The 27,032-nt window shown below is 46.6% G+C and overlaps 1 protein-coding gene across 1 annotated transcript; it reads left to right on the forward strand.

The window, feature by feature from the left end:
- Positions 1-17,727: 17,727 nt before the first annotated feature.
- Positions 17,728-22,513, forward strand: LOC142769329 (uncharacterized). The gene is made up of 3 exons (XM_075872480.1): positions 17,728-18,034; positions 19,467-20,041; positions 22,074-22,513. The coding sequence occupies exons 1-3, from the start codon at positions 17,728-17,730 to the stop codon at positions 22,161-22,163; spliced, it is 972 nt and encodes a 323-aa protein (XP_075728595.1). The 3' UTR covers positions 22,164-22,513.
- The last annotated feature ends 4,519 nt before the right edge of the window (positions 22,514-27,032 follow it).

Consider the following 27,032-nt stretch of genomic DNA (forward strand, 5'->3'; position numbering starts at 1 on the left):
TAAGGCTCAGGAAAGTTTAAATGATTTCGAGTACGAGTGCATGGGTGCAAAGCACAATATACATTTCGTAAGTGAGTCTGAGTGAGTTCCATCTATATTTGGCGACCTATGATCCTATTTGCTTATCTTCAGCATTGCTATTAGCCTTACGTAAATTCACATTTAAACTTACACCTACCGATACGTGTTCTAAAGCAGAATCACTCATACACCATTTTAATATTTATTTACCAAAGTGCTAATAACGTAACGGGGGTAGCTTTAACTCCTCTCCCAACTCTTCCAAGGAATATCTTGATAAATATACCTTATATCGTCATCTCTTTAAAAAAACGCCACTTCTCGTTTGCAGCTCCTCATCACTCGTATTCTAAGGTACAACATCAAAAGGGATCAAGAAGAGCACCGATTATATGCGACATTCGTTTTAAAAAGCGTTGAAACCATGATCGGACAAGCTAATTTTCAACAGAAACATGAGTCGACTCACTCGGACTCAGATCGAGCCATGAGTGTGAGTGTGTGTTAGTCCGGGTTGGTTGGTTGGTTGCGAAACTTTATTGAGGTCCTGCAAGGCGAGCGTCAGCGCGCAGCGGGCGACTCCCACGTCGGGACCGTTAGGCCAAGCCTATCGGCCGCTCCGCGGGCCTGCTGGACGGCCCAAAGTTGGTCGGCCAGGAGGGAGCTGCGTAGGGCCGCCTCCCACCTGACCGATGTAGTGTTGGGGTTAGTGTACATTGCCTTGCACTCCCAGAGCATGTGCGCCAGCGTGGATACATCCCCACATGCGGGGCAAGCTTCATTGGGAAACACGTCCGGATAAATAGCGTGAAGGGATCTCAGGTTAGGGTACGTGTCGGTCTGCAGTATACTGAGCGTAAGGGCCTGTGGCCTATTAAGATTTGGATGAGGGAGTGGATATAGTCTCCGCGCGAGGTAAAAATATTTTTTTTATTTCGTTGTACGTGGCAGGCGCGTCCCTGTTTTCCGCAACCCCGTTGGCCCCAAATCGTTGCCCGGAACCCGCGCGGTCGGTTAGTGCGCGCGCGGCCTCGTGGGCAGACTCGTTGAGGTTGGTGGGAGCGCCTTGGACCTGTCCAACATGTGCAGGAAACCAAATCAGTACGTGGTGCTTGATGCCGTCGCGGCCACCACTTTGGAGCACGCGCAGGGCTTTTTCGGAGATTACACCGCGCTCGAAAGCGCGAATAGCTGACCTAGAGTCACTATAGATGACCTCCCTTTCACCTTCCAGGATGGCCAGGGCGATGGCCACTTGCTCGGCAATCGTCGGATCGTCAGTGTGAACCGATGCGCAGTTGGTGATTTGTTGTTTGGATTTGACGACGACTGCGGAGAAGGCGCGGCTCCCACGGTACGCTGCCGCGTCGACAAAGCTGACGCCGTGCTCCTCACTGTGAATCTGCTTGAGAATAGTGGCAGCTCTAGCCCGTCGCCTACCACGATTGTGCTCGGGATGGACATTCCTCGGTATCGATGCCACGGTGATGAGGTCACGAATCTCACGGGGCACCTGTCTCATCTTCTCGTCCACTTCAGCTGGAGAGTGACCGAGCTCTCGGAGTATATGTCTGCCGGTCTGGGAGCTCCAAAGGCGCGCGAGCTGGGCCCGCTCCTTCGATTCGGCAATCTCCTCCAACGTATTGTGTACTCCGAGCTGGAGCAGGCGCTCGGTGCGCGTCCTGATCGGGATACCGAGGGCTCGCTTGGTAATCTTTCTGAGCAAGACGTTGATCTTGTCACGCTCGGCACGCTGCCAATTGTGCATTGACCAGGCGGATTAGGTTGTCTTCCTTGAGGCCTTGGTAGCGGTTGGCCACCAGCCGAACCAGTCGAACCGCGTTATCCGTCTTGGCGGCGAGCTTGAGTATAGTCTTGCCGCTGGAACCATTGGACTCGATGGTCATGCCGAGGACCCGAATGGAGTCGACTCTGAGTATTGCGCTGCCATCTCCGGTGTAGAGCTTGATATCACTCTTCGAGATCGGCTGCCAGTTTTTGGGCTTGGGCCCTCGCCTAGTGGGTTGGTAAAGGAGGAGCTCGGACTTGCTTGGGGAACACCTCAAGCCTGTGGGACGGAGGTAATCTTCCGTGGTGTCTATGGCCTCCTGCAGGGAGCGCTCGACTTGCCCGTCGCTGCCACCTGTGCACCAAATGGTAATATCGTCCGCGTAAATTGTGTGGTTAATGCCTTCGATACATGAGAGCCTCTTGGACAACCCGACCATGACAAGATTGAACAGGGTGGGCGATATCACTGACCCCTGTGGCGTGCCGCGCGATCCCAGCTCTATCTCCTCGGAGACAAGGTCTCCCACACTGAGGGTGGCTCTCCTACGGGTCAAGAACGATTTGACATATTTGTAGAATCTGCCTCCAAGGCCGAGCTCAGCAATCGACCGCAACACGAAAGAGTGAGTAACATTGTCGAAGGCTTTCTCTAAGTCGAGGCCGAGAATGGTCCGCATGTCTCGAGTGTTGCAGTCGATTACTTGGTGCTTGAGCAGCTTCATAGCGTCTTGCGTCAAAAGCTTGGCCCGAAAACCAATCATAGTGTACGGGTAGAGCCCGTTGTCTTCCAGGTACCGAGTCAACCTATTGAGGACCACATGCTCGGCTACCTTTCCCACGCAGGATGTGAGCGAAATGGGGCGCATGTTGTCCAAGTTGGGTGACCTCCCCGGCTTAGGAATGAGCACGGTGCGTGCGACCTTCCACGGGTCGGGGACCTCGCCGCTCTTCCATGATTCGTTGATGACCTCGGTGAGGTAGTCGATTGACCGGTCGTCCGGGTTGCGCAGGGTATTATTAGTTATGCCGTCGGGGCCCGCGGCAGACCTTCCATTGAGCCCATAAAGCGCCTGCCGAACCTCTTCGTGACATATCTCGGCGTCCAGTTCAGTGTTGGCCGGTCCTGAGTACTCGGGGTACGTTGTTGCGGGGTTCGAGTCGACAGGGAGGTACTTTTGCACCAGCTGCTTCAAAACATCCTCTTCTGAAGAGGACTGCTTGGCTTCGTGCATGGCTCGCGCTAGTACGTTCCGCTGGTTAGTTTTGGTGTTAGTCTCGCCGAGCAGGTGCTTGAGCAGGTTTCATGTCTTGCCATTACGCATCTGGCCATCTACCGAGTTGCACACCTCGTCCCACTGCTGCTTGGAGAGGACGCGACAGTGCTCCTCGATGACCTTGTTTAGGTCGGAGATTTTTTTTGCGCAACCTGCGATTGAGGCTTTGGCCTTTCCAGCGGGCGAGAAGTGACTGCTTGGCCTCGAGCAGGTGGGCAAGGCGGCTATCCATTTTTTCAACCGGAAGGTCAGTACTAATATTCTTCGTGGTACTTATGACGTCCTCTCTGAGCTGGCTAATCCACTCCTGTAGGCTTGGCCTGGTTGCAGGTAGGGGTCGGTCGTTGCGGACTTTGCGAAACTGGTCCCAGTTTGTCCAAGAAACTCCCGTGCCCTCTTTCGGACCACTAAGAACTGCGTCACCAGGACGTAATGGTCGCTACCTAAGTCAGTGTTTGAGTTGGCCCACTGTACATCGGGGAGATTCTTGACGAAGGTCAAGTCGGGAGTCGAGTCTCTGCAGGATGAGGTGCCCAACCGAGTTGGAAAGGCCTTGTCGGTGATTAGAGTCAGGTCCATGTCCGTCGCGTTCTGCCACAGTTCCGCGCCCTTGCTGGTATTGTACGGGTAGCCCCAAGTGTGGTGCGGAGCATTAAAATCGCCCGCCACAACCAGGGGGTTGGGACCTGCCAAGTTGACGGCCTTCTTTATGAGGGCCCTGAAGCGCTGCCGTCGGTTCTTAGGGCTACTGTACACGTTGAGAAAAAAAGATGCTGCTTCGGTCCGAGCTGCGCGGCAGAATCTCGGTCATGACATATTCGGCGCTGCTGGTGGCCATTTTGAGGTCGTGAGAGATGTGTGTGAGCTTGTTACTGACCAAGGTGCAGACGCCCCGGCCATCAGAATAACGCGAGACGGGCTTGTAACGAGTCAGTGTGACGTTTGGAGTTAATATTTCCTGAAGCAGAATGACGAGGGGTTTTTCGCTAGAGCATCGAATGTACTGCTGCAAGGACGCATTTTTACTAGGGAAGCCCCCGCAGTTCCATTGCCAAATAAGAAACGTCTCACTTGGCTTGGCCATCTTGGTGCTTTTGTGGGCTGGTGCTGCCCTCAGATTGGCTAAGAATAGCGTGGACGATGGGGCCCGTAGCGCCGGGCTGGGGTTGTAAGACGGCGGTTGAGGTCAGAGCTGGTTTGACTACGCTTTCGAGAAACGACTCTACCTTGGATACTCGGTCGTTTTGCGCGGCCAGGGTGATCTGCAGTTGGGCGAAATTCTCCCCGAGCTTATTGATGCTTTCACTGAGGGCGGATAGCGTGTCTCGAAGCTCAGACCTGACTCGAATCGCTACACCTTCCTGTTCGTAGGCGACGGCCCTCTTCTTGGGAGCACTTTGACCCTCACTGCTGCTGTCGCCGGCTTTAGTGCTGTGCACCTCCATGGGTAGGGGCATTGTATCGGTGACGCATGCGGCGGCGGGTTGCGGTGGTGGGTTTCTCGCGTTCCTAATCTCAGCAATTTCGGACATAAGCCTGTTTATGGTTTCCTTCATCGCTGCGTTCTCGCGTTTCAGCTGGGAAATCTCGCGCGCGCTCTCCGCATGCTCTGGGAGTGACCCCGACAGTACCTCAGCTGGCCCTCCTCGGACTGTGTCGGCCCAGGTTATAGAGCCCGACTTCTTGCTTCTCGCTGACACCCCGCTATAGGCTGCTGTTGACGCCCGGTAGACCTGGATCGAGACCTGGAGCGGCTCCCAGACTTGTAGCGCCGGGCTCCTCCTGGGGACCGGGAGCGGCTCCTGGACCGGGAACGGCCCCTGGAATGGGACCGAGAATGTCGCCTGGAACGGCCCCCGGAACCACGTGACAGCTGCCGGAAGTCCTGCCCATCCATGGGGGGTGATGGTGGTGCCGTGGCTTGGCCTTGATCGGTGGCGCGAGACTTTTCCGAGCGCCTTCGTCGCACGACATACGGGATCTGGAATCTTTGCCTACAGTCCTTGTCAGCCGTGAGGTGTTGCCCACCACACAGCCTGCACTTGGGGGTACACTTGTGTTGTGCGTCAGGATTTGAAGCCCCACAGCCCCGACATACGACGTCACCTGGGCTGGGACACACATCAGCACGGTGGCCGAGCCGACCACAAGCGTAGCAAATGTCTATTTTCTTGCGATAAAGCGAACATTGCACAAGGGTGGGGCCGTAGCGTACAATGTTTGGGACTCTATGACCGTCAAAGGCGACGATTACCGTACCGGTGCTGCCTATGCGCTTGGCTGCCAGGGCGAGCGGATTTTTTTCATTTACGATCTTGTTGTCAATATCATTCGGGTCGTCTACGAGTGGAATACCTCGGATCACGCCCTTGCACGTGGAATGAGGGGCGGCCTCGTCGGCACTGACCTCGTATGTTCGGCCCATGACGACGATCTGCCGAACTTTGACGTAGTGGTTGGCATTTTCCCTTCTAGGGGTGCTGACAACCATAATATTCTGCTGCACGTTGGGGCATAGCGTGTCGCCCCGCAAATCTTCGGCGCAGATGCTTGTGGCTGCCAGGATTGCATCAGCCACCACGGTGCAGCCGGTCTTGACAATATTGAGGCCTCCGCGGGGCCGAATCACGATCTTCGTATCCTCCCTGGGGAGCTGGGGCATCCAGCCAGCGCGGGTGATTCTAGCCTTGATGTTATTGCCACTGTTGCGGCCTCGCGGGGCCTCGGCCGTTGTCGACTTCGTCTCGTTGAGAATAGCACCATTAAGATTAGCGCCTGCCGAGCGCGCGCCAGCTCTTCTGGCGCCTGCAGACTGCCAACCTCGGTCTTCTGTCACCTCTTCGGGGGTTATGTCCTCCCCACCACCTGATATTCCATTCTTTTTTGAAAATAAGCCATGAGAAGAGCGAAAAGGGCACCCGGGAACGGCGACGCGGCTGGCGTCGCGCCGCCGTGGGCTTACCTCGTTAGGCTTAGCCAAGGCGGTGGCCGGCTCCGGAGAGAAACGTTCCAAAACGTTAAAATAGTCCACTCATGCAGCAGGTTTTGGCATCAAAACAGTCCTGGCACTTTCACTGATGCGACACAAACAAAGCTGAACGCGCACTCGAAAAATTCACTTGAAGATCATTGTAGGAAGCAGGAGCCACTCGAAGGTCGTATGAACAACACAGACGCCGCGCCGCGTCTCCGTTAGTCCGAGTGAGCAATGTTTTTGTGAATATGAGTCTGAGTAAGTCTGTTTGCAGAAAAATTTCATGAGTCCTACTACGAGTGAATCCAAAGCGCAAAATATATTTCATGAATGAGTCTGAGTGAGCTCCACAATTTTCGACGGCCTATGGTGATGGCTATGCATTTTTATAATCATTACATACGCACTCCTATGACACAGCCATCACGTCGGATTAAGATCAACTATAGCTAAGCGGAGTACACTAAAAATGATTGACTGTTTATATCACCCAAAGAACGGCACCGACAGACATTGGTACTTTTAATTCGATATCGCTAAGAAAAAATAAGTGCATCTGCACGAAGTGAATGACGACGACTTGGCGAAGCTAATGGTCCTAAGGTTCATAATGGACGTTGAAGCCGCCTACTAGTACAAAAGACGGACAGATGGGTGGGTGGACGCACGGACGAAAGGACAGGTGGACGTATGCACAGATGGCAGAATGCGTGGATGGATGGATGGACAGACGGGGAGACGGACAGGTGGATAAACAGATAGACGCGCGGACGTATGGACGGACGGCTAGATGCATGAATCGACGGACAGACGGACGGCGTCGATGATCATGCATCGTGCTGTCGTATAGTATATTACACATAAAGTCGATTGTTTACACACATGTTTTTGATTTTCGTTGTGCAGGTGTTTAGTTTTGGTTTGGGTTTTGTGGGGAGTCACGGATGCCAACTAGGTTGGCCCTAAGGAGCCCTAAATGTTGCAATGAAAAGCGTTGATGTAACGAACACATAAATGTCACAGTCCCGACAGGAAACGAACCCCAGCATTCTGAGTGGCAAACAGGTATTCTACCCCAGAGCACCACCAGGTCTCAGAACTACTTTTCAATTTGACCCTAATGTTCGTATATCATCGATTGTGGTTGCAGTGGTGGCTATACAATTTTATAAATATTACGAATATACCTCTTTGATGTACTCTTTACGCAACGAATGTACTCTTTAGTGCAACTTCGTAACGTTTTGCCCAATAAAGAAATCACAACACAGTCACCTTCCGTCCGCATTCTTCACATAACCTTGATCCCTAAAGTACGTGGGAACTGCCCAATTTTCCAGCATTGAATATCGATAATTAAAAGAAAACGTAAGGAACGTAAAGCCGAAAACATGCAACACTTGTTTTTCACCCGTTCAGATAGCGACTACAGCAATCGTTATTTTGAAAGTTCGTCTTCTTTCTCGCAGACGTTTTTCGTCTTTGATCCTGATGATGATGCGGCAAAGTCTAAAATTATGGAAAAGTGAGCTCCCGTACTGCATTCACACCAAGGACATACCTCTCTGCGTTGTATACATGGGCACGAAAAATACACGTTTAGTGGTGGGCACTACTATCGTATGGAGGGCAGGTGCATCTAGTTCGCTTACGTTGGATTAGCACACCATAGCCGGTACATGATTCTTTTTGTCATTTGATTATCCTGACCCGGCGTGATAATATATCTCGCATTTCAGCAGCCAGAAGAATGGACGGGGCACCCTTCCGGTTCATTCATTGAGACAGGGTCAAAAGTGTGGCGTGCAGGAAGATCCTGTCAGACAGCGACCAAATAGTCATGGGTATACAAGGGTATCCCTGCTCGCATAATTACTTGCTTGCTTGCCTGCTTCCTTGCTTCTTTGATTCGTGGGATAAAAAGTGATTCAGCACTTATGACCAATTACCCTCTCTTTGGTTTTCATTTAATTGTCTTTTTCTTTTCTTCTTTAAGTATTAATTACCATAAGCATTTGTTTCATCCAGTTGTGACATGTTCACGTTGCATTTTAAATAGTTCTTTTCCTTTCCGCAACTACTGGTGGGTTTTGGCTTTTCGTCCGTGGGTTTGCATCACGATTTGAGGTGACGACCACTTCTTCAATCACAACCGTCGCCGAGCGAAGATTCTTAGGCTTTGGACAGCTGGACTGACGAATGCAAGGATGATCAGCCCCAATCCAGAAAAACTCTAGACGGTTCATGAATCTGGAGGCTCAGTGGAACCTCCGTCAACGGCCACCGAATTAAGCTCGAACGACGGGGAGACCAGGAGCAAAGAGGTCGTTTTCAGGTGGACGTCGTATCCAGAAGAGCGATGCGGAGGGAATCAGTCCACGCAACATACTACCGAGAGCAGCATTACCGTAGAGCAACAACAAGAAGGCTTAGAGTACATTTCCTCAGACAGAGTCACCGCCTACAAATATCCAACGTACGAGGCCAGCAACTGCGGCAAGCCAGTGTCATCTCAGCAAAGAAGCCGCAAGACAGTGAGCTACTTGAGGCACGGCCCGCTATAGGGCTCCTTTCCTTGATGGTGCGCGTTGCCTTGGCCGCGTTCATTGCGCACAATATGACCATCGGTCGGGATGAAGTGACTCCCACCACTCACGGGTACACGGGAAGCGAGAGCTATCCACCACTCGTCGTCCCCGGGCCACACTACGCGACCGAAAAACTGTCGAGGTTTGTGATCTGGGTGCTGGGCTGCTCACTAAACTGCAAGACATGCCACCCACCAGAGACACCAACTAAAGTGCAAGAGATGGCACTCACCAGAGTCACTGAGATGAAGCCCCTTAAAGAGACGACGTCGAAGACATCCGTTGACGAGATGACGTCGGCGATGTTCATCGTAGAGACGACGTCAGTGTCGACGGAAGACATCGAGCAGGTGACGAAGAGCAGCACCATTGAGTAATTGTTGAGCCCTGCATTCGTGGATAAGTCACGGAAGTTAATACATGTAACCGGGTCATACTCAGTATTGTCGAACGATATATGAACTAGTGTAAACAAGAAAGGAAAAAAAGAAGAAACCAGGGTGGCGTGGAATGCCAGGGTGTATTGGTTTTTCAGTTGTTGATGTTCTGGCGTCATTTTGCTCTGGGCTTTTATTAGTATCTCTTTATTGCTCCCTATTGTGCTTTTATATTAAGTTCTTGTTGGTGAAAAGGTGAATGTCGTCACGTTGATATTTGAACGAATTCAGCGACTATCATTCCATGAAAGGCTAGGCAATAGTGCTGTCACAAAAAATCGTTGTGTAGTGTCGCTGCAGGTGATGTCTTGTTGGTTCATCTAATTGTTTCGTACCAACTGTGAAGAACAGGCAGGCTCCCCTACTTTATTTATATGCGCGAACAAGAAGCGTGGCACAATAAATCCGTCCACCAAGGACCGAAGGATAACCCACTTCAAAGGTGTCATGACGAGGACCATGACGATTTGCCTCAGGAGTGAAGTGTTTAAGGATGTAGGCTTGTCCGCTGATTTAGTGACGGAAAAGATGCCGACGCACTACAGGAGTTTATTAAAGGTTCGAAAACATGCAGACTGCAGAACCAATTATTATAGTAAATTACTTGTTTTTAAATTGCTTTATTTATTCATTTATTTGTTGCTGTTGCTTCATTTTCTATATCCGTAATTACTAATTTTCTATTTCTAACATTATATTTTTCTATTGATTTCTACCATTACTTTAAAAACCTAGGCTAACAAAATAGAAGTACTTCGTTTGAGCTACCCGGTTGTTCGCAAATCCCCCAGTTTCTTTGTGTGCCACAGATTACAGGCGTTTCTTCTCTCTTGTCCGTTGTCCATTGTTAGTTGTCTGATGATGACGCTGATTACGATGAAGATTAAGTGCGTTAGCACGTGCACAGCCCATACACGGTACCCACCATGCGCTATGACGATGGCGCTCATGATGATGAAGAAGAGCGTTAGCACATGCGAGCCACTCGATAACGATGACGTTTATGCAGCATTCTCTTTCTGCCATGTATGAAAAAGAACGTAAAGCCTTGGAAGTGGTGGCAAAACGCCAAGTGGAGTTGGAGTTGAGAGACTTCAACGTTGACATCACGAACAACGACTGACAAGTGCCGTATATGAAGTCTCGGTACACTCCTGCGATGCATTTCGTATAACTGGAAGAAACCCTACAACCACCAGAGAACGTGCCTCGACCTCGTCTATGCTAACTTCAGGCTAGACTCGATACAACTACTGGTTGTATATTTCAGAGACCACAAAGCAGTAATAATGAATGCATTACGCAACCCACAACTGAACATAACATGCCATTTGAAAGCAATAAACATTATATATAACTATACAGTGCATTGTCACTAATTAACAAGCTTGAGTGGGCAATGACGTGGGTGTTTTATGGCAACGCCGAATGGTCTCACTGCTTCAGCCACTCATCATCATTTCCTCTGTGGAGATGGATGAATGAAAGAATTTTATTTGTAGTCCTAGAAACGTGACTAGCGCAATAGGCTTCTCCAAAGTTGGGACACTGATTTTTCTTCTGTGGCCGCTGTGAGGTTCTCGCATCCACTTTGATGATGATACTTTAAAAAATCACCAAGAGTGAATAAATTAGATATGTTAACGAAGATGTAGCTCAACTTGCAATATCGTTCAATAAACTTTGTATACACGTAGTTGTGCATAGAAGAAGAAATAGAGAAACAAAGACAGTGAACCTAATCAGTTTACTACAGCTGGTTAGCTACCCTACATGTAGAAAAAGAAGGGAGGAGATTTAACGACGGAGACGAAAGTCAAGAAAGAGAAAGACAGCACAAAGCACAGCACACAGTCATTCAGTCACAGTCGGTTACTTCTCCGTGCTACACAGCATCATTTTCACAGCCATTGTGCAAAAAAAAATTTGGTGGTAACATTTTTGTATTCCAATTATACAGAGATATGTGAATATTTTTTTGGCTGCTCGAAAGACGCATGCACAATGCGACCGTAAGATAAGATTTCGTGATAATGGAGCAGTATCACGATGCGCAGCTTGCGATAGCCTTTTCTTTTTTCTGTTACGTTGAGTTACGGCTACGCCACTCTTTAATTGATACAGAATATGTAGTATAGGACAAAAGCATCAGTGATAGTTTTATTATTATTGTACTGAATAATAATTTGTTACTTTATCTGCTCAGTGGCTTGTTGTATTGTGCTGGCTAGAAGCCGCTTATTCTTGTTGTGAGCTGGCAACATTCAGATGGCGCTTTTAATATATGCTAGAAACTCTGTCGCGGTCGAGAATAATGGAAGTGGTCATAACCAAACTTTGCTGCTGGGTTACCTCCCTCAACTTGTACCTGCATAGAGCAAGTCAAGCGCTGTTTCCTCTGTGCCTCTTGTGTAAGGATGAGGAAACAATCAGTCGTTATTTTCTGTCCTGTCGCCGGTATACGTCAATGAGAAGAATATTCATAGTACCACCTCTTCGAAACTTAGGTCTGGAAATATCGGAATCAGTTTTTTTATCATTCGGTGCCTCAACTCTGGGCTACAGTCACAGGAATGTTTACTACGTTATAGGAGAATTTATCAGTGAGACTAATGGAATATCAAGCTAAATTATTTTTTAACCATTTAAATAGTTACACTCAGTAATTAAATTTGCTGTATGATCTCTCTAGTTTATACGAGTAGTAATGCGAAGAAACACAAAAAAAGATTCACCTAACACTCGGCCGATTCCCTGCATTGAGTAAGAGCCATAAGAAGAGAAGAAGAACAACTCTGTATAAAGATTCGTTTTTGCTTGATTAAAGCAAGAGTTCTATCGTGTTGCTCGAGCCCGTTAGTCTGCGGCGCGATGCACTAAGGCTGTTACGTTTTTAGATAATTAAAAAAACAATAAGCTTCAAGTAGTACTTATGCTCGGCATGCGGTCAAGTCTGATTATTGGCTTATTTCCTGTAGTGGATTCACATGTACTGCTTGGGACAGACAAACCAAACCTCCTCGCGACATGGCCTTCCAAAAACAGTTGCCAACAATGTGTTGTATCTCGAATCGAGGGTCCCTCCGCTTTCTTGTAGAATTCGCCTTCTGACTGTTCAGACATTCTTAAGAATTTATGAATCACCATTACGACATTCAGAAACAGCCTTTATTTCCACCCCGGAATCATTTTTTGCTGCTAGATGGCCGCGATTTCACACGCCACAAATTATATTTGTGCAAAATTTACTGGAGCCTCTAAACGTACGTATATGCGACATCATGCCGAGTCGTGATAACTCAGCCTCAGTGGAAATTCAATTCGACGACCTTTTTCCTAATAATTCCAAATTACTTCCCCATAATATTTTGGATGGTTTACTACAAGATCACCTGCGCCGTATTATAACGAACGTTATAATTGCTACAGACGCATCGCAATACGACGAAAAGTCAGGGGTTGCTATTTTCAGCCGAATTTTAAATTGGATTTATTCCCTTCGACTACCCGATTTCGTACCCGTTTTTGTGGCTGAGTTTCTGGCAGTAGTGCTCGCCTTACGCAAGTTAGATACAGCAATTACATCAGCTGTCATAATAACAGATTCCCCATTTCTCTGTGCAGTACTTTCTGTTGGTGCTGATAATCACGTAACAAGGGCGTTCTGTGCACTAGTACCTGTGCATTTGAGAAAAGTACAATTAGTTTGGGTGCCTGGACATAAAGGTTTGTTTCTGAATGAAATAGTCGATTCCTTAGCTAAGTCGTCAATCAGTGAACCAATTCTACCGCTCTGTTCATCATCAGCTTATGTGACTGCTGCTCGATTCCGCAGACGTACGCTTATGCAAGTCTTTAAAGGTTCAGCACTAACAAACTCTACAGAACATCGCCATTTATTATATCCCTGGCGAAGATACTGTTGCCGCACTCGAAAACAAGAAGTAGCTATCACAAGGCTGCGTTGCCGGTTACCAAATCTAAATTTCTATAAACACAGGTCTGTCAGGCACCTTCGCCACTGTGCGCATTTTGTGATGAACTGGAAACAATAGACCATTTCTTTTTGACCTGCAGGCGGTTTAACACATTACGAAAAACCCTATTAGAAATACCTTTGTGTGGTATTGGTATGGACTTATCTCTGCCTGTCATTTTGTCTTATGGAGCTTCCATTTCTGGTTTCTTTAATTGGACAGTATGCGTGGCCGTCCGGGACTAAACTAATAGGTTGACTAATTAACCAGTTTCATTATCCTCACATGTCCACATAATTATATACGTATAAAATTAGATTATTGCTCTATTCTAAGAATAAATTCGTTTATGTAAATATTTGTATGCATTACATTAAGCACCACACTTGCCTAGGCTATCGGTAATCTTTCTGTTATGCCTCCATCATTCCAAATCTGAACAGTAAATTTTAAAACCACTCGATTCTTGGCCAATCCCCCACAGTGGGTATGCGCCACTAACAATAGAAGAACAACAACAACAACGCTCTTCCACGTTCTATAGCTATTTCGCGTAAGCCTCCTGGACAATGACTTCAACCGAGAGTACATATCGTACACTCGCACAATCCAAAAGCACGAACTGCGTTACGAACTTCCGCAACAACGATGGAATTCGCGACAGTTCCGTGTACTTCGCTGCTTATGCTCGTCTCGACTCGCCCGAGCTCGACGTGCCCAGTGAGCTAGTCTCTGCCTCTTCCGCCGAGCTGCTGCCACCGCCGCCCACTGATCGTCCAGGTGAAGACTACCACTCTCCACTGGAAGTGGCGTCCCTGGTATCCCCGTCTCCAACGGTGTTCTCAACCACGGCACTCACCGGTGGTCCCTGCATCAACAGGCCTTCCAGTGGTCCCTGCATCAACGAGCGTTCCGGTGAAGCTTCAAACAAACAACCCGTCAAGGCCTCCAGCTCAACGACCATAGATGGCACATCTGTTGTCACCACGCTCACACTCTGTCTTTTCATTGGCTTAGCGGTCTGGTTCACAGTGTCGCTTCACAGTCAAATTCAGGACAGCGACTTAGGCGTGGTTGGTGTGGTGACCGGTTCAGGCGACGGAATGCACTTGGATAATCAACGCGTGCCTCCATTACGAGCCACCTCTGAGCCGGAAGAAAATACCATACCTCCAACACTCATGAGAGTGTCGGAGGTATCGCTCGGATTGATGCAACCGGTGACAGGGGGTACAAGCTCGCCACTTACTAAAGAGAGTGACGTTGACGTAGAAAGTACATTGGTTTATCGTGATGACTACGACGACGGACGCACCTCGACAGAGTACGTAGCAGGTGACTACACTGAAGAATCAACGTCTCAAGCTGAACTGGATCAGGACGGCGCTGATACGACGCATGAACTGAAGCGTGTCTTCCAGAAGTATCGGACGCCGTCATTGAAATCTCCTTACCATCGTACTTTAGCCGAGTGGAATCAGCAACACCCTTACGTGAGTACATACTTATATTTGGTTCTTGAAGTGGCTTCCAGGTAGATGGCCATCGAACCAGGAACATTTCATTAAGAGAAAAAGGGGTACTTGCCTAACATAACGCGCACGAAAAACCAAGCACACACACTGAGCTCGTGCGCGTATAACGGGCTTTACACGTGCACTAGGTGGCCCGTGTTATTCTTTTTTACAGCACAGTTGCAATGGTAAAAGTTGGCCGTGTGTAGTAGATAGGAAATTCTCGTTATCATGAACCGGCACGTGCTCAGTCACCTCCCAATTATTCCGTACAAGAAAAGGAAATCAACAAGAGAAGCCCCATGGTGCCCAACAGCTGTGCTTTGACTCAGCTTTGCGGGACATAGTAATAGCTTCGCTAGCTTTATTTAAACAGTGGAATAATGCGAGTGGTGCGAACAGAAACCATTATCATCATGAAGTATAACGTGCTGTGTTTGTCCTTTCTTCATATATGCTTTGTTCCCGCAAAACGTGTACTGAGTCGTGTGGCGTGGGACTCAGTAACCTTGATGGTCCATGGGACGAGTACAAAGAGAGTGAAGGAAAGAGAGAACGCGAGAGACAGGAAAAGAAACAGAAAGAAAGAGAGAATATCTTGGTGAAAAGGAATCTTTGCGAGGTGGTCCGCCGCCAAGCGTGGTAGCCCCTCGACTATCGAGAGATGATAGCACGGCCCTGTATGTTATAGCAAGGTGATGATAAAAGGAAGTGAAAATGAGAACAACAACAACAACAACAACAACAACAACAACAACAAAATATTTATTATATTATTATTATTATTATTATTATTATTATTATTATTATTATTATTATTATTATTATTATTATCTGGTTTCAAGTGTAAAAACCAATATACCTATGGTTATGAGGCAAGTCATATTGGCGGGCTCCGGAAATTTTGACGACCTGGTGTTAATTAAAACCCACCGTCATTGCGCAGTAAACAGGCCTGCAGCGTTTCGCCTCCATCGAAATGCTACCGCCTCTTCCGGGGCCGAATTAAGGACGTTGGTGTCAACAGCCGAGCAATTATACCTGTTACACCACAGCGGCCCAGTGAAAGTGACGAGGAGGGAAAGGATAATGGGGAAATAAATTGGATATAGAAGTAAGGGAAAAGAGAAGTACCGTGGTAAAATAGAGACAGACTGAGGAAAGAAAGGAATAGAACCAAAGAGATAGAATAGCACACCCCAAAAAGGAAGAAAAGAGATAAGTAAAACGAACGAAACAGAATGAACACAGAAAAAGAGAATCATAGGGACACAAAGAAAGACGCAGAAAATGGTAAAACGAGAGAGGAAGTGAGATATGGAAAGACAAGAACAAGAAAGAAGGATACAAAGCACAAGAGAGAAAGAGAAAGAAAGTAACAAATAAGAATAAACGGAGACAAAAAAAAAAGAAGATTAATCAGAGAGATGTGAAAAAAAAGAAAGATAGGCAGGAAGAAACGAAAAAAAAATCACAGCATTTCCGCGGAGTGAATGATGATGAGTGGGGTGAAGCGTCCGTTTATCTGTCTGTCTGTCTGTCTGTCTGTCTGTCTGTCTGTCTGTCTGTCTGTCTGTCTGTCTGTCTGTCTGTCTGTCTGTCTGTCTGTCTGTCTGTCTGTCTGTCCGTCCGTCCGTCCGTCCGTCCGTCCGTCCGTCCGTCTTTCCTTCCGTCCATATCTGTCTGTGGATATGCTCTGCTGGCTGCTATAGAGGAATAGACTGCTGTAGACCATAAGGAGCTTCGCCCCTGAAAAGGTATGGAAGGCCTCCCAGATCTGCAGTTCATTCTGGCTTGGCTCCAATACAGCGGCGATGCCTTAATCTTTTTTTTTGTTAAGATGCGCCATCATTATCAATAGCAAGCAGTTCTAAATGACGTTTTCTTTTATGCACATCGTAAACAAAACTTCGGAAGAACTGGATTATGATACTACATGCTATCTATTCGACGCACGTTGACATGTTCTATTCGACGCACGTTGACACACCCATCCTGAGGGACTGTTAAACCTACATTCAAAAACGGCATGTGATGATGACAATGAAGCCACTGACATTATTCATACCCACTCAGGTGAATTGGTGAAAAAATGATTGAACTATTTTTTTTTCTTTAGACAGTCTTCACTCCTCTTCATCTTCTGCTTCACACCCAAAGCTTGTGTGCCACTTTCCCCGGATTATGATAAACTATGATGGTTGAAAATACAGATAGGGAAATAGAAAGAAATCGAGATAGCCAGAAAGAAAGAAATAATTTTTATGGTGGAAAAATTTATGGCAACGGCGTATTCGCACCTGCGTATTCACGATCCGAATGCAAGGATACTAACCACTCCTTTATCTAGGTAGGCTAGGAGCGGGTAGCATGTTTATTGTATAGTACAGCAACGTGGGGGGGGGGGGAGAAGTCAGGATGAAGCGGATGGAAAGGAGAAAAGGAAAGAGTAAGACATAGCAAAGAAAGAGATGAATAGAGAGGATGAAAGGGAAGATAGACAAAAAGAGGAAGGAAGAGAGAAAAATAAATATGTAGGCAGCGAGAGAGAGTTCAGGAAAAAAATAAAGGTCGCAAAGAAGACAAAGAAGTACATTAAAAATGGAAGAAAAAAGAGAAATAGAAAGCAAAAAGGCCAGGAAAAAGAGACAGGTGTGAGAAAAATAAATAAATAGATAAATGCTAGGATAACTAAAGAAAAAGACAGATGGCCGCCTAGTTCAGCCCTTCTTTCAGTCCTGGAGCCCCAAATGCAAAGCTACCTTATTTTTGTTAATAATATGCAACCTGATTGATTTGGTTTTATACTGTATTATACACATATGAGAGTAAAATGCAATGTATAAATGCGCTGAAATATTCGATTACTTTCTAGGTAATGGGTTCTAGGTAATGGGCTCGTATTAATCAACAAAGACAACGATTGACTGCCCCTTCTGGAAGTTCATCAATGTGTATGACAGAATCGCAAACGATACGAAAGTAATCTCTGTGACATAATAACCATGAGACATCGTGCAACGGCTCATTTCCATTTTCTCTTTCTTTATGGTACTTCATATTTTCTATGCTGCTTTTTGCACCCATATACCCCCTATTCTTGATGAAGAGGCCGCAGTGGGTGTAGGTCATTTTCTCGGTAACGTCCACAATGAATCCAGAATCGCCGTCCGCAGAAATAAGGGGGCATCGTCGCAGCGAATTGGACACCTGGCATTCGGCTCGCTCTGTTTTTCAAGGTGCTGGCGGTTCCACGGAGGCCCTTCGGTCTACCGGCATCTTTAGAACGGCGGCTTCGTCGTTGACGTTAAACCCAGCCTACAGAGACGCTGCGGCACTGCCTCACGGTCCTGGAAGAGTACGGCAGCCTCCAAGCGCACATGGCCGGCCTCAGCATGGAGTGTCATCCCCGCCGCCACCACAAGCGCGGCTTGCACCCTTCTGGGCTTTCCACAGTTGTAAGTTGGGTGTGAAGCTATACGCCAACTCGGTGCTAGAACATTAGCTTGTCGCGGTAACGCCCCATGTCGTTGTCCAGAAATACTGAATAGCAGTTACTCTTTAGCATGAAGGGAGCATTGTACAAACGGTAAGGTTCGAATGAACGCACCCTTGATAACACGACTGCACGATAGCGTTGACGAGGATAATAAAACTTTTGCAATAATTAATGCAAACCAATCTTACATACCAATAAATGTTAGAAGTTATGCATCCGGGTACATGATTGATGTAAGTTAAGAAAAGAAGGCCCTCTGAAGTATACTGAAATGCTAGGTTAAATGGGACCGCTACAAGTGCCAAATAGAGATCGCCGACGGAGGAATTGTTCTAGCCTTGTAAGAATTTTCGGAATAAGGTTACGTTGCGCTAGTTTAGACAGATATAGTCTATGGTAAGCATTGTCAAGTTTGTAAAAAATCTGAGAAAATGCTGTAGGCGAATGAGCTGCAGTCAATGATTAGGAGAAGCTCCTTGGTAAAAGTAATTAGTTGTGTTTCTCAATAAAGTATTTTCGGAAGCCGTATAGCGCGTGTCAAAAAAATGAAAAGTTAGAGTGAAGAAAATTTTGTTATCCCACAACAAAAAATATGCTGTAAGGTTTTTCATCAGCTACTGGTTAAATATATTCGACTGTAGTGATATTGCGAAGCTGTTTTACCTATTATTTGTGCATTGCAACCAATTCGTGAATACTTCATTATTCAAGAATTTTGCCTATGTGAATAGCCTGCTCCAACATTAGTAACAAAAAAATAATGAGTGTGCCTTGCACACACACACAAGAAAACTTGGCATTAATAAGGTCGAAAAGTATACTCACAAAAACCTACAGGACTCTTTTTTTATTTTCAATAGCTTGATTATGACCAACTTCATCCATAGTTAACTAGTTATAAATGAGCGCATCAGTTGAAAATGGGCAGTTGTAGAGTACTAAGCTGTTGTAACTTCGGTTCTTAAGGATAGTTAGATATTCAAATAAGTGAGCATTGCTAACTTATAACTCTTATATTCAGAAACACTACTTGACTTGCAAGCAGCTCAAGCCAGCACGTTTGAAACGCGTTTTCGCTGCATTGAAGGCACTGGCGAAACCAACTCAAGGAGCATTTCTGAATGCGGGTAAGGATCGGGATGAATCAACAGCGCGCCCAATTTTTTTTTAGGCTTATCACGGGGCATACACGACATTGTGACTTGCATTAAGTGATTTTTAGCTTTTTTCTAGTACCGCAATGTAAAACTGTTAGCTTGCTCATTTCTGATTCTTTGGCAATTTTTTTCAACATACCACATTTTTTTCTAGCAAAAATTGCGCTAGGCATTCGTAGGCCTACTGGTTGAAAGCGAAACTATCACCAAATTTTTTTGCCGTATGTCTTGCAGTGCTCTACGCCAGCAGTGGTTCCCAGCAATCACAGGCATCCACTTCGAGCGAAGAAATCGTCAAGGGACACAACCTCCGTAACAAAGGCATCGGTGGCTTGTACATCACGCTTGTCACTCTGGGTCTGTGTGCCTTTATCTGGCTCGTCACGGCGGCCACCCTCAGTAGCCAAGCCACAGCGCTGGGAGTGGAAGCAGAAGAAGGGGAAGAAGAGCCGGCGGCCGTGCTCCGCCTGGAGGACAGCTCTGCGCCCCTACCGTTCATCAGACTAGGTGATGAACCTAGAATCTTCGAGGCCGCACATACGTCGACAGCCAAACGTGCGCGAGTCACGGAGGCCATGGTAACACCAGAGGTCCAGGAAACGTCGGGCGCGACTGCCGGGAAAAGCACCGACGTCAGCACGACTCGCGAAGCTCGCGTTGTAAGCCAAGACGAGCCATTATTCGTAGGCGTTTCAACGTCGACGACTACCGGACGACGCTTAAAACGGGCCAGGCGAGTCCGACCGCACAAAAGAGGCTCGGGCAAATCCGCGAACAAGAAGCGGCGGAATCTGTACCCGAGGCGTCACGTAAGTGGTCAAGTTCAGCGCGTCTTTCGCGTAAAATTAACATTTCTTCTCTTGTGTACCAGTACAAGAAAGACGTTATCTGTAAGTGTAGCGATTACTCAAAGTCGATAATTTTAGGCTGATAATACTAAGTTTCTTGTGGATGCTTTCGAACGCATTTTATGATAGCCATTCAGTTTAGCAACGCTATATTCAGTCGGAGTTTGAAGAAAATGACATTCTATTTCACATAGCTAGACACGCAGCATCAATACGCTGTGCTATGCTATGGTCAAGAGGAAAAATAATGGTAGAATATATTATTGGTACTTTCGCCATGGACTTCAATCATGTATCTTCCAGTTTTATTTGCTCCTGTTATGTACAGTGGGTCTCGGACCAATTTTAAATATGAAAAGGCCAGCATAATGTGCCTCACGACACGAAACACCAACTGCAAAGGCATTAATTTTTTATTGGTGTTTCATAGCGTGCTTGTTACGTTTCACGGGGAAAAATATTAACCCTGCCACAGACACAATTGCCACGAATATTCGAGTTTTTTTTTGCGAATTTTTCTCATCCTGCGCACTTGAAACACGTAGCCACCATCTTGCTGCTCAAAGTCTCTCACTGCACAAAAGGGCACAAATATTTTATTATTCTATCTAGTCAAATATTTCTGTATTAGGGTACACACCTGACAGTATAAACATTTTAACTATAGCGGCCGCCCCCCCCCCCCGCCCCCCGTGACCATTTATGGTGTTAAACTGTGTTCCGCTATTGAATCCAAGGTCTTCGTCTGGCCTTTTCAACAATAGTGCCTTTTGGTACACACACACTATACTACTTACGCTGGCAGTAAATGTATCCCAAATAGATGTATATCGCTTGTCCTGAAACAGGGGTGAAGTGGAAAAAAAGTAGGGGGGGGGGGGGGGGGGGGAGGTCTAGGTGGCAGAACTCCTCCCAAAATTTTCTGAACGCTAAAAATCCCCATCCTTTTCATCCTCCTCCCTCTTTTTTTTCGCCTTTGCTATTTACTAACTGCATCAATATATTAATATGACTACAAAATTTCTTAGCGCCTTTTTTTTTCTACCGCTGGCGTCAAAGATCCCTCAAAAATTATTTCTGGCTTCACCACTGTGCTTAAAGCTTTCGTGCTATGTCATCCACCATACCTACCGGAACCGTATCACTTGCTTACAAAGCAACATACAAGGTCAATATAAGTCAATTATTCCAAAACCAACTGATTCACTCCACTATACAGTGCCATGGTAATTTATCAGTATTGTTCTTTAAAAATAAGCGTGAACACACGGAAATTGAACTGAACCACGAAGCACTTGGATCGTAAAATTTCGGTGTGTCTTAAAAGCAGCTATAGCGTGATATTGATTCGATCTGAAGACATTCATAGTGGCGCGACTAAAGAACTTTATTTTTGTTCGGACATAACCTTGATTGGTCGATCTGTGAGTCAATAAATAATAAGACCTCAGAATGTATTTGAAGAGTGCTAACTACAATCTTTCTTAGCGCGTTTTTTTTTCTACCGCTGGCGTCAAAGATCCCTCAAAAAATATTTCTGGCTTCACCACTGTGCTTAAAGCGTTCGTGCTATGTCATCCACCATCCCTACCGGAACCGTATCACTTTTTTTACCTTGTGCGTTCAGATACACATATATCCAGAATATTTTTTTCGTAAACACTATAGATAAAAAATTTTACCATTAGCGCTATACTTCTTCCATCATCACTTGCACACAAAAACCCAACCGGTGATCTCGCATTTAATTCATTTGTAGATTTATAAGTACATTTAGTGCAACATGTGAACTATGCGCGCTCGCTTTGAAATAGCTCGTATATTAGTCATACCTGTTCAAACGTGTTTCTAACTGTACTGTGCTTTGCCCGGCGTCGCAATAAGTACACTGTGACCACAGGAACACGAAACTCTAGTTACCACACTCCACTTAATACTATGAACTGTGGTGTCTTTAACGAGTCCTGCTTTCTTTTTTCTTCTCCTTCCACAGATTCATCGCGGGAAACCCACCGGAGCGCTGGCTGCAATTTACGACGCAACTCACATGCCTGCTGGCAGCCCGCGTGATTTACTTGATTGATGCGAGCAAATAACCGTTCCTCACAGCTTTTCTACATGATGTTTCGAATTTACTCAACGCTTCATCTCCATTTCATTAGCAAACAAAGGAAGTGGATTGGGCAATTATAAATTCTTATTTTTCTTCGTAAGCTTGAACGTTTATTGCGCCTTTGCGCATTGTTTGACATATCCGTCCGTTATCTCGTTATCTTCAGGGAAAACGACAAGTGTGCATATGTAAATGATCAGCGTTGTGTAGTTGTTAATCCATCATGTTAACACAGCATAATTATGGTTAGTCTCGAAATAACACTGTTAAGTGTAGAGGTTAAATGCACGCGCAAGGCCCTCTGTGTAATCCTCACGTCAAGGGGCATTAATTAGTTGGCTTTCTAGAAATAGAAGACTTGTGCGAAATAAGCCTGCGTTGGGCAAGTAGTGTATACGGATTTAAACACTTCGAATACTCTCACAGAAAAAATAAATAAAATGGTACATCAATTGGTGCCTACTAGTTGGACAGTCTTTGTTTAACGAAATACATTTGTGCAAGATTTTGCAGCACGAGAAAGAGGCTAAAAGAACATTAGCTGAGAAATATTACCAGAAGCAATACGAGTTCCGTTGGTGTACTCCCAAGTCAACAAACGTTCTACTGTAAAAAGTTCAAACTGCGATTTTTTATTGCATAATGAAACGGCATGCAATATCAGGCTTGTTTCAAAGTATGTGCATTTATATGATAATATTGAATTGATTTATGTATATTGTTTTATTTTTATTTCAGCCATCAGGTTTCGACGTAACGCATTGAAATGCTAAGTGGCAGATGATCAACTGTGACAAACTCCAGAACACGTGAAGTATTGAAGGTACTACAAATTTCGCTGGCGTGGCGTTTAGTACGCTTCAAATAGCTTGATCAAAATAAATCAACATTAGAAGACATTACAGTCATAATGTAAAAAATAATGTGAAAATGACGTATGACAGATAACGGAATTCTTCGCGACATCATCAACAACTGTCCCAACTTTCCATCGTGCGAATTTAGTTGTTAGTCACGTTAACAGTCGACACAGTAGATGTGTGGCGCCTGTGTTTTACGGATGGGCTTGGAGACGAGGATCTCGTTATTGTTATAGGGGACGGCGAAGAACCTTCGCTATCTTCTTCGGAAGGCGTCGTTTCGTTGTAGGCGAGAAAAACCCTAGATGAACCAACTGACATAGGTGAACGTGGTCCCATGTCCATAGTTGGCCTAGAGTCACTGTCCTGACGACGACTCGGCGGAACCAAGTCGGTACCCAAGACTGCTGCACGGGGGTAATTAGGCTGCGGCGTCCTCACGGCTCGTTCAGATGCGAATGGCACGTCCAGCATGGCCAGGACGACCGCGATCGCAGCTACGGCGCCGACCGCGAGCAGCAGAATTACGAGCAGGTGTGTGCTCGAATGTGGGTTGGGCCCGTCGACCAGTTCGGCGAGCATTCCATCGTCCCCGTCTATGTCTGTGGTGAACGGAGAGAAGGTGACGGTACCTTGGTGCAAGTCCGGCAGCTGTATGTCCGAACGTCCTGGCACCCAGTCAGTCTGGGTGATGAACGATTCTGGCTCCCGGCTACGCGCGAGCTCGAGGGTGACAGAGCGAACGCCGGGAACACGGGTCTGCAGGGGCATTGACGCTGCAGGGGCATTGAAGCAAAGTGATGGTGACATACGGCATAGAGAGATGAAGTGATGATGATGGTGTTCTACTGCTGTTGTCACGCACCGACCACAGGGCCGCGAACAGGGAGGCAATGAAAAAGTAAAATGTTGATAATGTGGTACAAAAAAACTTATTGAAATCATCCTGAAAAGTGCCACCCCTTTGGGCGACACCGTGGGTCTCCTTCGAGGGGACAGTTGGACCTAGCCTAACCACCGCACCGCAGGCTCTCTTAAAAATCTAAAGCTCATAATACTCCGAGATATTTAGTGCCTAGCTCTACTATAACAGCGAAGCGGTTTAGGGGAGCCATAATTATTTAGGCTTATCACGGGCGGCCTATAAGATATGTGCCACAGATATTGAGTGAGTCTCACTACTCCCCACTGGTCCACTAAAAAGCAAGAAGACAGCAGCTACAAACGTGTATGCAGACAACAATAGTCAAACAAACGAGCATGTGCCGCAGAAACAAGATTTGCGTGGCCTATAAGAAAACTATCTTAAAAACGGGTATCTGTCATATATAATGGGCAAATCTCATTTCTCCTCATAAACATGTATGTGCTACAGAAATTGAGTGAATCCCACTACTCACCCCAGGTTCACTAGAAAGGAAGAATGCACAGGTTAGCCTCACCCTGGGCAACGGGGATGACTGCTGCGAGAAGACGCCATAGTGATAGAAGGCCCATGCCAACGACTACCTGCCTGTAAATCTACGAAGAACAAGAAAGCTTGGTTTCAACGCAAGTTTATGGCTGAGGAGGTTAATGATGATAATAGAAATTGTCGGGGTTCAAAGCCCCAAAACGACCATATGAGTATGTGAGACTCCGTAGTGGACGTCTCTGGAAATTTCGGCAACCTGGGGTTGCTTAACGTGCACCTACATCTAAACACACGGGCCTCAAGCATTTTAGGGGCGAAGCTCCTTAAAGCGGGGGTCTGTATATCCTCCGTCGTTGTTGTACGTTTGGGGTATTGTTACGGTGGACAATCAGTCGGGACGGCAAAATGTTCTCCCATAGTAGAGTACTATGTACTCTAAATCGTTAAACACTTTTTCTAAACACACGTAGCCACCAGCATGCGAGATGGGAGATGGTGGTACTTGGGGTGTTCACTAGATGTATGCTCTGACGGACGCATGGATGGACGGACAGACAGACTAGCAGACGGACGGACGGACGGATGGACGCGCGGAGCGTGTATGTGCCACAAGAGATGCGAGATGCGAGGTGGCGGTACTTGGAGTGTTCACTTGATGGCCGCGTGGACGGACGGACAGGCAGACTAGAAGACAGATGGACATATGGACGGACGTGTGGATGCACGGACGTATGGACGCACGGACAGATGGCCAGACGCATGGATGGACGCAAGGATGGTCACGTGGACGGACGGAAGCAAGAACGAGCGGACGGACGGAAGCACGGACGGGCTAATGGACGCTCCGCACCACTCATCATCATTCATTGCGTGGATATGCTGTGATTTTTTGCCTCCATCGCAAATGCGGCCGCCACGGCCAAGATATGATCCCGCGACCGGCGGGTCAGCATCCGAGTGCCTGAGACACTAGACCACCATGGCAGGTGTGTGTGGAATTCGGACAACCGTGTCGTGTCTGCGCGTGACTTAACTCAAACCTCTTGCGAAGAGTCAAGACAAAAACAATCTAGCATCACCTAGTTAAAGCCTGGCAACGACCAAGAAACAATATGCAAACAACCCTCGTCACTTAGCTAAGGCCTAGGAACAGTAGATCTAGAGGCAACGAGATTAGCGTCCTGAAGCATCTAGTTTCAATGTTTCAAGCATTTCGTGACTTTGTACAAGCTTCGACTTTTTTTTTTGTTCTGGGAGAAGGTTGTTCTCCACACGTAACCAGTGAGACGCCAATAGCATGTGTTCTATATTGCACCCTACCCCTCCCCCTTCTCCCACACACAGTGAGGGCATGATGAGCTAAGGTCACATGAAGATAGACCGCACAAGAAAGCCAGGTTAGCGTAAACGTTTGCCTGGCGCATTGTAATGGTCGTAGCCTGTGGTTTCGTGAGCATCTTGCATTGTGGGCAAATACTCTCCTTGTAGGTAATGTAACAATGTCGATAATTAACACATAAAATGACTATGCCAATAAAGGCAAAACAGACGCCTTTCTGAATATAATGTTATGATCTAACAGTAATTAGCGTTGCTTACATATGATGTACGAACAAACAATCTCAGCACGAATACAGTGATAGGTTTTGGTCACGTGTTCAAAGGGAAGTATACATTATAATTATCTTTTTAGCCTACGCCTCTCCTGCAAACATTTTACTATTTTTATTTCAATGATCAAGAGAGTGGTACAGCTTGCATGACGGTGCTGCGCCCCTTGTGTCTCAAGCAAGTCAAAGGAAAATACAAGGCAACAATCATCTATTGGCCGCGAGGGCCTCCACTAGAGAGGCCTGCGCAGCGATCGTTTTGATGTCACAGATAGGATGTGTGTGCTCACCTCGCTGAGCAGTAGTTGTTGGATACGGCAGCTTTGCTTTCGGGACACCACTTGCATCGTCCCCCATGGCTGCACCGGTTCTTAGTCGAAATTTTACGACGCAAATCAGATACCAAAGTGCCACCGGGAGCACCGATTCATAGTTTGCTTGCCCGCATTGTCATGTCTTACCGCTTCTTTAAGCACTGAGCTTCAAAACAAAGGGAAGCACGCACGGTGTCCACAGCAAACGCGCAGGAAGTGCGGTGTTCTAGCAGACAAAGTCAATCTGACATCCTATGAGGGATGTCATCACGTAAGTGGTGCCATGGTATCTTATCGAGGCCAATGGGTACCTTAACAATTCAAGGAGGATTTTTTAAAAAAAATGCTAGATTGGCAAATATCGCAATACGCCACCAGAACAGGTGAAGCCATGGTTCGCCTATGGTGTGGATCGGAGAAATGCCGTTTTAGGTCATGCCTAATAGAGATGAAGTGGACTTCGTAAACGCTACGCTGAATATAAGGTTAGAGATCGTATACCCTATTCCTGTGCCGACCTTTTGAGGTGCCCTCGTAAGGAGAGACAGTTACGGGTAGGCACTTTTCTCTTCTTTTTTTCTGTTCAAACCTATTATATACCGCTCAAAGAAACCTGTCCAGAAGAATATTGATGAGTCAGC

The sequence above is a fragment of the Rhipicephalus microplus genome, chromosome 1 (genome assembly GCF_043290135.1).
Source record: "Rhipicephalus microplus isolate Deutch F79 chromosome 1, USDA_Rmic, whole genome shotgun sequence".
Taxonomy (NCBI): domain Eukaryota; kingdom Metazoa; phylum Arthropoda; class Arachnida; order Ixodida; family Ixodidae; genus Rhipicephalus; species Rhipicephalus microplus.